The sequence below is a fragment of the Colobus angolensis genome, unplaced genomic scaffold (assembly GCF_000951035.1).
Source record: "Colobus angolensis palliatus isolate OR3802 unplaced genomic scaffold, Cang.pa_1.0 Scaffold176, whole genome shotgun sequence".
NCBI lineage: Eukaryota > Metazoa > Chordata > Mammalia > Primates > Cercopithecidae > Colobus > Colobus angolensis.
The window spans coordinates 1,128,464-1,143,640 of NW_012114888.1; the positions used below are offsets into that span (position 1 = coordinate 1,128,464).

General features: G+C 43.7%; 1 protein-coding gene and 1 pseudogene across 1 annotated transcript in view; both read left to right on the forward strand.

Moving 5' to 3' along the window:
• The window catches only part of LOC105509494, an 18,324-nt gene extending 6,864 nt beyond the window's left edge, over window positions 1-11,460 (forward strand). Inside the window, 3 exon segments of the mRNA XM_011938737.1 lie at window positions 8,787-8,832; window positions 10,973-11,161; window positions 11,419-11,460. Of these exon segments, the coding sequence (XP_011794127.1) occupies window positions 8,787-8,832; window positions 10,973-11,161; window positions 11,419-11,460 (277 nt within the window).
• A 715-nt stretch (window positions 11,461-12,175) lies between these two features.
• Window positions 12,176-12,763, forward strand: LOC105509439 (annotated as a pseudogene).
• The last annotated feature ends 2,414 nt before the right edge of the window (window positions 12,764-15,177 follow it).

Sequence of the window (15,177 nt, forward strand, 5' to 3'; positions counted from 1 at the left end):
GTGGAGGTTGCAGTGAGCTGAGATGGCACCACTGCACTCCAGCCTGGGTGACAGAGCAAGACTCCATCTCAAAAAAAGTATAAGTTTTGATATATGTATATACCCTTAAATTCATGTCAGCCCTCAAGGTAATGAACGTATCTATTCCCCTCTGGTGGTCTCTCTCTTCTCCTTGAACCCCTATCTGCTTTCTGTCACTACAGATTAGTTTGCATTTTCTAGAATTTAATATAAAAGGAATTATATGGTGTGGATTCCTCTTTGATTGGTCTCTTCCATGTAGCATAATGATTTTGAGATTCATCCCTCTTGCAGTGTGTATCAGTAGTCCTTTCTTTTTTATTGCTGAGTAATATTCCATTGTATCAGTACATCACACTTTGTCTGTTGATCTGTTGATGGACATTTGGTTTGCATCCAGTTTGGGGCTATTACAAAGAAAGCTGCTATGAACATTCATGTTAAAAAAAAAGGGGGGGGTTTCCTGTGTACCCTGTGACTAAGACAGAATCATTCAGGAAGCATGAGGCTCTTAAATCCTATGTCTGGGTCTTGAATCTCTAGCTACACAAACACATCCTGAGGGGAAAAGCCACCTTCTGACTTCAGCTCAATTTACCTGATATAGTAAATCTACTACCCTTATAGTAAATCTACTACCCTTATTTGAGTAAGTGACTTTTCAATCCTGGGGAGAATTTAAAATGATATGATGAAGTAAATAGCCATAGTAGTAACACTTTGTATAAATTAAAAACAATTTCTTTGTAATGTTTAAGAGAATCTAACATTTTAGGAAATCTATTAGATTAGCCTTGAGCAATTGATTTTGACTTGTAATTTCACATAGAAAAGCATAAGAGATTTTCACAAGCATATTAACAGTATGGAAATGTTTATGAGTGCTCAAGATTCAACAAATTTATAGGCTTAATCTATTATCTTCACCAGAGTCATTTAACTGGTAGAATTTTGTTTGTTAGGATTATACTTACGCCTTGTCGGGCATTTGAAGGGCTCGAAAAGTTCAAATATATTACATTTATGAGTATAGTTTAAAAAGGGGAATTAAATAAGTTTATAAATGGGATTAATTGTTTAAAGTGATTTTAATCTGTTTGAATTGTGTTGACTATTAATCAAAGAACAAATGAAAGTAATTGCTCTTATTTTATACAACAATTACAAGATTTATAAATATACAAGTTAGAAATTGCATATTACTATAAAACTCAACTAACTATAGGTAGTCCAAGAGACCCCTAGTTATGTCACCTTGGGATGAGCTTCAGTAGCCTCATCTGGAAAATTTCTAGAGTGTTTGTGAAGACAATTAAATGAGATAATATGTCCAAATCACTTAGTCCAGTATCTCTCATATGGTTTCACTTGACAGATCGTTCTATATTTAAAAGCCTTCGAAAATACGGATTTAGCCTGGATGCGGTAGCTCATGCCTGTAATTCTAGCACTTTGGGATGCCGAGGTGGGCGGATGACTTAAGGTCAGGAGTTCGAGACCAACCTGGCCAACATGGTGGAATCCCATCTCTACTAAAATTACAAAAAAAATTAGTTGAGCATGGTGGCAGGGGCCTGTGATCCCAGCTACTCGGGAGGCTGAGGCAAGAGAATCGCTTGAATCCGGGAGGCAGAGGTTGCGGTGAACAGAGATCACACCACTGCACTCCAGCCTGGGCAACAGAGGGAGACTCTATCTCCAAAAAAGAAAGGATTTAAATATGTGGATTCACTGTCAGGTGGAAGAGGAGCCAAATGCATTCTGTAATGACCTGGAGAATGGAGCTGGTAACACGATGAAGATGGAGACTATAACAATACAGGTCCAAGGATGCTGGGTACTTAACTACGTTCCAGGCACTGTAATGAGTGCTTTACATAGATTATTTCATTTATTTGTCGCAATGTACTGGTATTATTGGGGCTTGATCAGAGAAGCAGAGCCACTGTGAATTAAATAAATTTAGCTTACAGATCAGACTTTACGAATATTGAGAGCTGTGTAGTTTGTGTATAGCTCTTGCTTCTGCATCTGGTTTTGGGCCTGAAGTCAGCATCTCCAGGAGTTGGGAAGGGAAAATGGATGTAAAGTGGAAGAGAGCAAGAAAGAGCTGAAACTCACATCTGTCTCTCATCAGAACTTACACTGGTCACATTGGTATCACACTGGTATCTTTGTCAGTCTCTCACTGTCTCCAAGCCTCTGACTTTAAAGATGCCAGTGACCTGTAGAAGAGCTGGCACACTTCACCACGGAACTTCACACAGAGTTGGCCCAGGATCCAGAGATGCTGAAGAAGAGCTGGCCAGAGTTGGAAGAGCTGCATGCCCAGTTGGTGACCTACATGAATAATGCAAACCAGGTCTGTGCTGATGTAGGGAAACTACAACAGCAGTGGCCCTATACCCTACTTCCTGCCTTACTTCTGCCCTCCAATTTCCCCTGTGGTCAACTGTAACCCAGGAGACCAAACAAGGAAGGGAATTCTGGGAGTCCTAGTTCCAACTTAGCTAAATTGATACAATGCACAGCTACTGTTATCCCCATTTTACAGAGAAACAAACTGGATTAGAAGGTTAAATAACTTGCACAAGAGCACACAGATGGTAAGTGGGAGAGCAGGAACATGAACAAAGGCAGTCTGGCTCAGAACCAGAATCTTGACCACTGCCTTCTACTGTCTTTCCCTAATGCGTGAAAATTAAGAAGAAAGCAACCAGACTCAGTGACTCATGCCTGTAATCCCAGCACTTTGGGAGGCCGAGGCAGGTGGATCACCTGAGGTCAGGAGTTTGAGACCAGCCTGGCCAACATGGCAAAGCCCCGTCTCTACTAAAAATACAAAAAAATTAGCTGGGCATAGTGGCATGCACCTGTAATACCAACTACTCAGGAGGCTGAGGCAGAAGAATCACGTGAACCCGGGAGGTGAAGGTTGCACTGAGCTGAGATTATGCCACTGCACTCCAGCCTGGGCAACAGAGCAAGACTCTGTCTCAAGAAAGAAAGAAAGACAGAAAGAAAGACAGAAAGGAAGGAAGGAAGGAAGGAAGGAAGGAAGGGAGGGAGGGAGGGAGGGAGGGAGGGAGGGAGGGAGGGAGGAAGGAAGGAAGGAGAAAGGGAAGAAAGGGAAGAAGGAAGGAAGGAAGGAAGGAAGGAAGGAAGGAGAAAGGGAAGAAAGGGAAGAAGGAAGGAAGGAAGGAAGGAAGGAAGGAAGGAAGGAAGGAAATGAAAATTAGAAGAAAGCAAGTTTCAGCTCAATGGCAAAATGATCAGTTTAGCAGTATGAGCTCGCCCACAGTGGAACAAGCTGCTTTGCGAAGTAGAGGGTTCCCTGTCCTAGATGATGCTCAAACACAGGCTGGGTGGCCATCTGTCAGAGATATTACACAAGAGGGTACCCGCTGGGAGGAAGAATGAACTATGTGGCTACTCACAGCGCTTTCAACTCCAAGATTCTATGTTTCTAGAACATACAGTTCAGGGAAAGGGCTGGAACTCACAGCGTACAAGGAACATAGCAGAAGGGATGGAGAAGACAGAAATGCTCAAGGGTGGGCTAGAAAGAGCCTTAGCCAAGCTGTACCAAGTGGTGCCAAAATCCACTGTGAGAAAAATAAAAATTATGGTCAACCCAAGAATTGTTTTTCACACACATGGTGCCACATTAAAAAGAAACTCTTTAGTGTTTTTTTTTAAATTCCATTAATTGACTTGATCTCACTGAATTGACAGGCCGTTTTTGTTGTTGTGTAGGTGTGATCTTTAAAAGACCTGTGGAAAGACTGCAAATTAAGACATGCTATCCATTGACTCTTTAAAATGAAAGTTTAATCAATTGAGGGCATGACAAAAAGTTTGAAGCGAATATCCAAATACTTCAAAGAATGGTTTAGAAAAGAATTTTCACATTTGAATCTCTGCCAACATAAACACATAATAGTGAACCTTATGTCTCGGTTACAGTTTAAAAAATTAAAAGAAAAAGGCAGTGACTACTCCAATGTTTCTGTAGCAGATGCATCCTAATAGCATCTTGCCAAAGCAGATATTACAATAATTTTCTTTTCTCCCCTCAAATTCTACACAGGCTGGTTCACCGACTATACACATTGGAGGTCATGAAAAATCAAGGTAAAGGTGTTAGATGAAATTGACTTCTCACCAAGAAAATGACAAATCTGTAAAGTTTATGGAATAACCAAACCTCAAAGCCAACAGATAGAAACGAAATCCCATGAGAAAGGTTATTGCAGGCCAGGCACGGTGGCTCACGCTTGTAATCCCAGCACTCTGGGAGGCTGAGGTGGGCGGATCACGAGGTCAAGAGATTGAGACCATCCTGGCCAACATGGTTAAACTCTGTCTCTACTACAAATACAAAAATTAGCCAGGCATGGTGGCACACGCCTGTAATCCCAGCTACTCAGGAGCTGAGGCAGGAGAATCACTTGAACCCGAGAGGCAGAGGTTGCAGTGAGCCGAGATAGCCTGGCAACAGAGCAAGACTCCACCTTAAAAAAAGAAAAAAAGAAAGGTTATTGCAGTGTGGCAAATATCTCTCTCCACCCTTCTTTGCCTGCTCTCTGCCCAGGTGGCTGACTTGAATGGGGCACAGTTAGTGGGCATCACTGTTCTCTGGTTTCCAGTGGGGTGTAGCCAATGCACAGTCCCAGAAGAAGATCAGAGGGAGGAAGGAGAGTCAAGTTGTGGTATTTATTCTCCTAGCATTCTCCTTTCAAGGTCACCTTGGGCAACAGAAGATAGTGTTATTTATTTATTTATTATTATGTATTTATTTTCAAGACAGAGTCTTGCTCTGTTGCCCAGGTTGGAGTGTAGTGGCGATCTCGGCTCACTGCAACCTCCGCCTCCTGGGTTCAAGCAATTCTCTTGACTCAGCCTCCTGAGTAGCTGGGATTACAGGCATAAGCCACCATGCCCAGCTAATTTTTGTATTTTTAGTAGAGATGGGGTTTCACTATGTTGGGCAGGCTGGTGTCAAACTCCTCACTTCAGGTGATCCACTCCCCTTGGCCTCCCAAAGTGCTGGGATTACAGGCGTGAGCCACTGCGCCCGGCCAGATAGTGTTGTTCTTAAGGCATCTCTCTCTCTGTCCAGGTCTCTCTCTTTCTCATCCTATTACCGTGTTAATATACACGGTAAAGGCTCTCCACTGTTAAGAGACTCGGGACTACACTCTCCTCTGTGGTCTCCCTACTCCCTGCCCCACACCTTTGTAAGCAGTCAGTTATTAAACGCTCCTCAAGTTATGTTAATTAGAGAATGCCTTCTGTTTCTTGCTGGGTCCCTGACTGACACACACAGAATTATTAAAATACTAGTAATTGTCAGATCTCAGTATTAGTGCTGTGTCCACCATTTTCAGAAAGTTAGATTCTCACATTTCTGTTTTTAACATCTCTTAAACATCTTTTCACAAAGATTCTCACATTTCTATTCCTGAAAATTCTAATTATGACTGAGACGGTTACACCTAGAGTTTGGTGTTGTTAATATTTCACACTCTGCAGCCAGAATGCCTGGGTTGAATCTCAGCTCTAACGCATACTACTTGTGTAATTTGGGCAAATCATCTAACCCAGTGATTCTCAACCTGGGGGTAGTTTTGCCCCTCAGGGAACATTTGGCAATGTCTGCAGACATTTGGATTGTCACAACTGGGGTGCAGGGGTGTTGTTAGGCACCTAGTCATGGATAGACAACAGAGATCTTGCTAAACATCATACAAGTGCACAGGACAGTCCCCCACCACAAAGAATTATATGGTCCAAAATGTCACTAGTGCCAATAGGTTGAGAAACCCTGATGTGACCCTTCTGTGCCTCCATTTCCTAATCTTTAAAGTGTAGTTAACATTAGCACATACCTCATGGGATTGTCTGAGGGTTCAGTAAGCTAATACATGCAAAGCACTTACAACAATGCCTGGGATATAGTATGCGCTCAATAAACGTAAGCTGACATTGTCATCTTCACCATCATTATCAGGCTTTCTAGATCTCCTAGTACAAAGAGGACTTGCTCAAAGGCAGGCAGTTAGAAATTCATCATGAAAGAGAATTTACTAAAGCACTGCGAAAGCAGAGATCTTGTCTGGCTTTACTCTACTGTATCCTCGGCACCTTAGTGTCTAGCATCTATTTTATTTGTTGAATATATTGCACCGACTGGAATTCCTTACACACACACAGTAGCTGCTCCATAGTAGTGGTGGCTGTGGTGGTTATAATGGATTTCATGACAGTATGTCTTTGGAGCCTGAAAACAAGAACCAGTGGGTCTCTTCTTTCACTTTCTTGCTCAAATCTTTTTAATTTTGTTCAGCAACTGTTCAACAACTCAAGGCCAAGAAGAAATTCACAGATAAGTTACATGATTTCTAAAACTGCGGAATGCATATTTATATTTTCCACATATTTTTAAAAGGTATTGATTTAGAATTATCTTAAGTGGCACTTTTTAAATTTTTTTATTTTTACCTTGCTTCAGTCCAACGAGTTAGATTTGGATGGCAATGTCTAAAAATTAAGCAAGATGATAAGGCAAAAGCGAAAATGAGGGTAGAAAAAAATAGATGAAGCAAAGAGTTAGGTTAGAATCCCCCAAAATACCCTGTAAGAATCTAGCCCCCTGCCAGAAGGTCACAAATTTGGCAGGTAAATGCAGAGAGTAACACCTGATCCATCACGTATTTTGCACACTCATACAGTAAAAAACTACAAGAAAAGAACAATTATTCTTTGTAATGAAACACAAAAGTTCTCCCTACACAGAGAATACTGAAATGAAATTAATCTCTTCAGTGGCGTCTTTATAGAGAAGTCAATAGTTTATGGGGCTATTCTTTATAATGTCCTGCAGTGTACACAAAAGGTGTGATGCTAAAGCACAGTCCAATAAAAGTAACTCTACAAAAGGGTAAAATGACACAATTTGGGTGTAAATCTTTCTAGTAGTCTCTCCTAGTCCTGGGCTAACAGAGCGCTGTAAGGAATGGCCAGAGCACTGTAAAGAATGGCCTCCCTAAGCTGAGCTGCTCACACACAAGCTCAGGTACGGCTGTACCTGGGTAGGACCATCTGGGTGGCAGACAAGTGCAGACACATGGTCTTTAGTGGTCCGCTCAGCAGGTGATCAAGCTGACACAGCTTGTGGAAATTGAGGGGCTTAACGATGACAAAACATGTTTCACATTTATGAGGTATTTTCTTGTGCCAGTCATTGTCCCAAGGGTCTTAGAAGTATAAGCCATTAAGGCCAGGTACAGTGGGTCATGCTGTAATCCCAGTACTTTGGGAGGCTGAGGCGGATGGATCACTTGAGGCCAGGAGTTCAAGACTAGCCTGGCCAACATGGTGAAACCCCATCTCTACTAAAAGTACAAAAATTAGCTGAGAGTGGTGGGGTGCACCTGTAGTCCCAGCTACTCGGGAGGCTGAGGCAGGAGAATTCGTTGAACCCGGGAAGTGGAGGTTGCAGTGAGCTGAGATGGCACCACTGCACTCCAGGCTGGGTGACAGTGAGACTCCGTCTAAAAAATAATAATAATAATAATTATATATATATATATATATAAATATATGTAAAGTCCTACAACTTCATGGCAGGAGTATAATTAGTAAATCTCTCATTTTGCAGATGAGGAGACTGAAGAGGTAAATACTTGCAAAACGTTATCAAGCTAATAAGTGACAGTACAAGGAATTGGGCACAGGCAGCTTACATGTATGAGGTATATATCACATGCAGCCTAAGAAAGGACAACGCTTCCTCCTGGCCCCCACACTTTGCCAAGTGTTCTAGACCTCCAAGCTCAACCCAAGTCCTATTTACCCGAAAGCATTGCCACTGGTTTTAGTCCACATCAATCTTTTACTCAGTTTTTGTTTGTTTGTTTTTTGAGACAGAGTCTTGCCCTGTCACCCAGGCTAGAGTGCAGTGGCGCGATCTCGGCTCACTGCAACCTCCGCCTCCTGAACTCAAACGATTCTCCTGCCTCACTCTCCCAAGTAGCTGGGATTACAGGCACCCACCACCATGCCTGGTTAATTTTTGTATTTTTAATAGAGACTGGGTTTCACCATGTTGGTCAGGCTGGTCTCAAACTCCTGACCTCGTGATCCACCCGCTTCGGCCCCTCAAAGTGCTGGGATTACAGACGTGAGCCACCACACCCGGCCAGTTTTTTATTTCAGGAAAATCTGCATGCACTGCAGGGGCAGGAAGGCAATTGTCGCAGCTCTCAGACAACAGTCTCTGCCTTCAAGAAGCAAAATGGGATCCCCAGACAATCCGGAGACTCCAGAATCTCAAAGCCTAACTGTCAGATTAGTGTCCCAAACAGGAAACGAGAGAAGGAAGACCTAGACAAATGAAAGCTATTGCATCAGGGGCCTCCACATACAGGAGGGGTCTGCAGGTGGGCTGAGAGAGAAGGAAAGAAGGAGAGAAAGAAAGGGGAGCAGAGAAAGCCACCTTGGTCGGAGGCAATATACTGAATGAAGGCTCCCAAAACTATGTATGGCACAGTGCCAGGAACTATTCGAAGTGTTTTGCACATATTAACATATTAATGTTCACCACCACCATGCATGAGGTAGGGATTATTATCGTTCACCTTTCATACGAAGAGAGTAAGCACAGATGGGTTAAGCGACTTGACCAAGATCACACAGCTAATGATAGGCAGTCTGTCTCCAGAGTCATTGCTCCTAATATCTATGCTGTACTGCTTCTCTAGAAGGAAAACTTCCTGCAGTGGAGCATGCAGAAATGGCGATGGCAAGGTAAGTAAAAGCCAAGGCAATGGAGAGCCTTGGAGGCCAGATTAAGGAGTTGCTAATTATGGATGCTGTCAAGGGCAGAAAGTCAAGTGTCAGGAGAGCTTCAAGCCAGAAGATCCCCAACATGGGTACCCTGCTACTGGGTCATGGAAACTATTGTTGCATAACAAACCATCCTCCAAATTAGTGGCTTAAAACAACCATTTATTTGTTCACAGTTCTGCAATTTGGCTAGAGATTGGCAGGGATGACATGTCTCTGCTCCATGTGATGTTATCTGGGGTCAGTCATATGGCTACACTGAGTTGGGAGCTTGGCTAAAGCTGGAACATCCAAAATGGCCCCAGTCATGTCTGGTGCCTCAGCCTGGGTGGTAGCAGTGACTGGACACCTAAGCTCTTCTCTATCTGACCTCTCTCTCTTCTTCCATGTGATTGTGCATCATTCAGAAGTCTAGCCCAAGCGTCTTTATGTAACAGATGGCTTCTAAGAGGGTGACAGCTGAAGGTGCCAAGTTCCTTCAGGTCTAGGCTTGGAATTGATACCGCATCACTGTAACCGCCCAAGGGGTTCACCTTGCTCACTGCCTAGACAGAGCTGATTTATCAAGACAGGGGAATTGCAGTAGAGAAAAGAGTAACTCACGCCCAGCTGGCTGTGCGGGAGACTGGAGTTGTTCTTTATTTATTTATTTATTTATTTTTTGAGACGGAGTCTCGATCTGTTGTCCAGGCTGGAGTGCAATGGTGCGATCTCGGCTCACTGCAATCTCCGCCTCCCGGGTTCCAGCGATTCTCCTGCCTCAGCCTCCTGAGTAGCTGGGATTATAGGTGCACACCACCATGCTCAGCTAATTTTTGTATTTTTAGTAGAGACTGAGGTTTCACCATGTTGGCCAGGCTGGTCTCGAACTCCTGACCTCATGATCCACCCACTTTAGCCTGCCAAAGTGCCGGGATTACAGGCGTGAGCCACCACACCTGGCTGAGACCGGAGTTTTATTATTACTCAAGTCACTCTCCCCGAGCATTCGGGGAGCAGAATTTTTAAGGACAACTTGGTGAGTAGAAGGAAGTCAGTGAGCTAGGAGTGCTGACTGGTCAAGGATGAAATCACAGGGAGTCAAAGCTGTCTTCTTGTGCTGAGTCAGTTCCTTGGTGGGGCCACAAAATCAGATGAGCCACTTTATCAGTTTGGGTGGTGCCAGCTGATCCATCAAGTGCAGGGTCTGCAAAATATCTCAAGCACTTATCTTAGGAGCAGTTCAGGGAGGGTCAGAATCTTGTAGCCCCCAGCTGCATGACTCCTAAACCATAATTTCCAATCTTATGGCTAATGTTAGTCCTACAAAGGCAATCTAGTCCCCAGGCAAGAAGGAGGTCTGCTTTGGGAAAGGGCTGTTATTGTTTTTGTTTTATTTTTATTTATTTATTTGTTTATTTTTGAAACAGAGTCTCACTCTGTCACCCAGGCTGGAGTGCAATGGCGCTACCTCGGCTCACTGCAATCTCCGCCTCCCAGGTTCAAGCAATTCTCTGCCTCAGCCTCCCCAGTAGTTGGGATTACAGGTGCCCACCATCATGCCCGGCTAACTTTTTTATATTTTTTTTTTAGTAGAGACAGGGTTTCACCATCTTGGCCAGGCTGGTCTTGAACTCCTGACCCCATGATTCACCCACCTTGGCCTCCCAAAGTGCTGGGATTATAGGCGTGAGCCACCGCGCCCGGCCTATCGTCTTTGTTTTAAACTGTAAACCATAACTAAGCTTCTCCCAAAGTTAGTTCAGCCTATGCCCAGGAATGAATAAGGATTGCTTGGAGCTAAGAAGCAACTTGGAGCTAAGAAGCAAGATGGAGTTAAGTTAGATCTATTTCACTGTCTCAGTCACAATTTTGCAAAGACGGTTTCATCACTTCTGCCATATTCCATTGGCCAAAACAAGTCCTAAGGTCAGCCCATTTTTAAGGGGAGGTAAATAGACCTCACTACTTGATGGGAAGTGCCTGAGGCACATAGCGGGATGGGCGGGATTGTTAGCAGCCATCTTTACAAACAATCCACCACAATGACACCAGAGATCTCTGATTTTGTTGCTCTTGTTCTCCTTCTAATGCTCTGTCATAAATAACATTCTCTCCACAGATCCCCAGATTTGTGGAAGGACATCATAGCAACATTCCCTATGCACTTACTCTCATCCAAATGACATGTAAGCTAAGGAAATTGTATATCCAGGGTGTCATCAGGGAAAGTCATTTTAGACATCGCACGGGTCTCATGGGAAAGAACTCCGCTCAGGTCAAAGAGAACCAGAGCACCAAAGGTCACCAAGTACTCCATGGCTTGAGGTGATGCTACACTGCAAGGACTCTAATTTTCCTCCAGGAAATGAGTGGGTAAACTGGGACCCTGTGGCAAAATCTTGCCACTCGCCCTTTCTGTAGACAGTTTTATTGGAGCACAGCCACGCTCATTCATTCAACTATTGTCTATGGCTGCTTTAGCATTTAAACAGCAGAGTTGAGTAGTAATGACAGAGACTGCATGGTCCATAACACCTAAAATATGTGCTGTCTGCCCCTCTACAGGAAAAGTTTGCCAAGCATGGCACCAGGAATAATGGTCAGTAACTGTACTCTTTCTCATACTTATTTTATTTCCAGAAATTACACTGACCCCAGGGTTCACATTTTAACTGGCAGTAACAGGCAATTCTTGGGCTGGTCCATACAATTCCTTGAACAGGCAAGATAATGTAAACCTTTCAGTAACAAAATGTTAAGGTGCTTTTAAAGTCAAACTAACTTGTGCCCTTAGCATTTTTAGAACCTATTTTCAAGCCTTCACTGGCATACTCCCTCTATGCAAACCTCACATTATTCCCAGAACAGAGAGTTGCAGTAAATTTTGAATGCTCAGAGATTATTTTTTTTAAATCATAGCCAAATTGGTCATCCTCAGTGGATAATTACTGTGCCAATTCACAATCAAGAAAACCCGACAGAGCTCTCGAATTTTGCTAACCTAGTAGTACTTGAACTTTTTGAAAAATTCAAGGTAATTATAGAGGCCTGCCCTTTTGTCTTCACTTGCTTGTATACATGAAAGACTTTCAAAATACCTACTTTTTAAAACACATTTAATAATGTAAAATTGTGCTGTTTATGAGAAATGACTTTGACCATGTTCTTATATACAAAATAAAATCAAAAGATTCAATCCAACATACGGTTTCCCTGGAACCCTTGATGTTTTGCTCCCATGCCTATCAAGAATATATTTTTGAAATTTTATGTTTAAAAAGCTTTCAGGGAGCTCTCACCTTTTGCTGCTGTGGCCTCAGCCATGAGTATGCTCAGGCTTCAGAAGAGGCTCATCTCTAGTGTCCTCCACTGTGGCAAGAACAAGGTCTGGTTGGACCCCAATGAGGCCAATGAAATCGCCAATGCCAACTCCAGTCAGCAGATCCAGAAGCTGATCAAAGATGGGCTGATCATTTGCAAGCCTGTGACTGTCCATTCCCAGCCACGATGCCGGAAAACACCTTGGCCGGCCAGAAGGGCAGGCACATGGGTGTAGGTAAGCAAAAGGGTACAGCCAATGCCTGAATGTCAGAGAAGATCATGTGGATGAGGAAAATGAGGATTCTGCAGGCTGCTCAGAAGATATCATGAATCTAAGAAGACTGATTGCTACGTGAATCACAGCCTGTGCCTGAAGGTGAAGGGGAATGTGTTCAAAAACAAGCGGATTTTCACAGAACACATCCACAAGCTGAAGACAGACAAGGCCTGCAAGAAACTCCTGGCTGACCGGGCTGTGGCCCGCAGGTCCAAGACCGAGGAAGAACGCAAGCACCGTGAAGAGCGCCTCCAGGCCAATAAGGAGGAGATCATCAAGACTTTGTCCAAGGAGGAAAAGATCAAGAAATAAAAGCTCCCCCTTTGTCTTTACATACTGGCCTCCGTGATTACACAGATAAGTCATTAAAATAAAACAAGCCTTTATCTGCTTGAAAAAAAAAAAAAAAGCTTTCAGCCGGACATGGTGACTCATGCCTGTAATCCCAGCACTCTGAGAGGCTGAGGCGGACAGATCACTTCAGTCCAGGAGTTCGAGACCAGCCTGGGCAACCTGATGAAACCCCTTCTCTACTAAATATACAAAAAATTAGCTTGGCGTGGTGGTGCTCACCTGTAGTCCCAGCTACTCAGGAGGCTGAGGTAGGAGGAACGCTTAAGCCCAGGAGTTAGAGGCTGCAGTGAGTTATGATCACGCTACTGCACTCCAACCTGGGTGATAGCGAGAGACCCTGTATCCAAAAAAAAAAAATAAGTTTCAAGGCCAGGTGAGGAAGCTCACGTCTATAATCCCTTTGGGAAGCTGGGGTGAGAGGATCGCTTGAGCCCAGGAGTTCAAGAGTAGCCTGGGCAGCATAGCTAAACCTCGTTTCTACAAAAAAAGAAAAAAAAATTGCTGGACACAGTGGTGCATGCCTGTACTCTTAGCTACTTGGGAGGCAGAAGCTGGAGGATCACTTGAGCCCAGGAGTTAGAAGCTGCAGTGAGTTATGATCATGCCACTGCACTCTAGCCTGGGTGACAGAGAGAGACCCTGTCTCAAAAACAAAAAAAAAAAAAAAAGGTTTTCTTTTTTGTTGTTTGTTTGTTTGTTTGTTTGTTTTTGAGACAGAGTCTTGCTCTGTCGCCCAGGCTGGAGTGCAGTGGCCGGATCTCAGCTCACTGCAAACTCCACCTTCCAGGTTCACGCCATTCTCCTGCCTCAGCCTCCGGAGTAGCTGGGACTACAGGCGCCCGCCACCTTGCCCAGCTAGTGTTTTTTGTATTTTTAGTAGAGATGGGGTTTCACCATGTTAGCCAGGATGGTCTCGATCTCCTGACCTCGTGATCCGCCCGTCTCGGCCTCCCAAAGTGCTGGGATTACAGGTTTGAGCCACCGCGCCCGGCCAAAAAAAAGGTTTTTAAACACACATACCCACTGACCCAGCAATTCTAAGTCCAAAGTTCATGATATGGTATAATTCAAGATTATTCACAGAATTGTTTGTAATAGCAGGAAAGCTTAAGTAACCTAATATCCATCAATAAGGAACTGGTATCATTATCAGCAGAAGGTGTCCAGGTTCTTGGCTTCTCGAACAAAGAATTGGACAAAACTCACAATATGAAAGCAGTCAGCCAAAGACAATACATAAACAAATAAGCATGATTGTGTTCCAACAATTTAATTGCAGTACATCTCCTTGTTGGATTAAAAGGAATAGAAAGCAGCCAGGCACGGTGGCTCATGCCTGTAATCCCAGCACTTTGGGAGGCCAAAGCGGGCAGATCATCTGAGGCCAGGAGTTCAAGACCAGCCTGGCCAACATGGTGAAACCCCATCTCTACAAAAATACAAAAATTAGCCGAGCATGATGGCGGGTGACTGTAATCCCAGCTACTCAAGAGGCTGAGGCTGGAGAATTGCTTGAACCCAGGAGGCAGAGGTTGCAGTGAGCTGAGATCGTGCCATCACACTCCAGCCTGGGCAACAGAGTGAGACTCCATATCAAAAAAATAAAAAATAAAAAGAATGGAGAGAATCTTTAGAATCTTATATAGAACTCCAGGATTATTGCTAAATGAAAAAGCAAAGTGTTGGATAGGGTATAAAATATGTTATCATTTGTGAAAAAAATAGAAGGGAGAGAACAGATATAATTTACTTCTATATGCATAAAATATTCTGGAAAGACACACACAAGAAACAGATCATAGTATTTCGTTCAGAGGGAAATTAATAGAAGAAACTGGCTACACAGGTGATAAAGAGTTAGGACACCAAATAGAAGATTATGAATTAACCTTAAAGGTATTAATAGCAAGAAATGACTACCAGCCTTACGGATGAAGGAACACAGGGAGGAGGTGTTGTTACCAGATCCTAGAAGCTGGGCCAATTCAGCAGTAGTAGAATCATGGTGGGGGCTGCCCGGAGGGGAGCTGGAGCCAAGAAGTTGCAGCAACTGCGGGAAACCCTATGTAAAGCATGAGGAGACAGAGAAATACCTTGGCTCTGCCTTCCTTGCACCCTCCAGTCTGTACCAGTGCCTGCCCTTCCTCCATTGCCTGAAGCTAGCCAGAAGCCACCAAGCAAAGGAACCTGGGAAATGTAGTTTCCTGCAATAGAAAACAGAGCTGACAAAGAGCAGGGAATGGATTTCTGAAGAAACAGGCAAATACATGACAAGCCCAGAAGGAAATATGTTGACCTGGGAGTCAGCAGTGGCAGGGAGATATTTTAATGTTTACCCTCTTGTGCTTCCTGAATTTTGAACCCTGTGAATA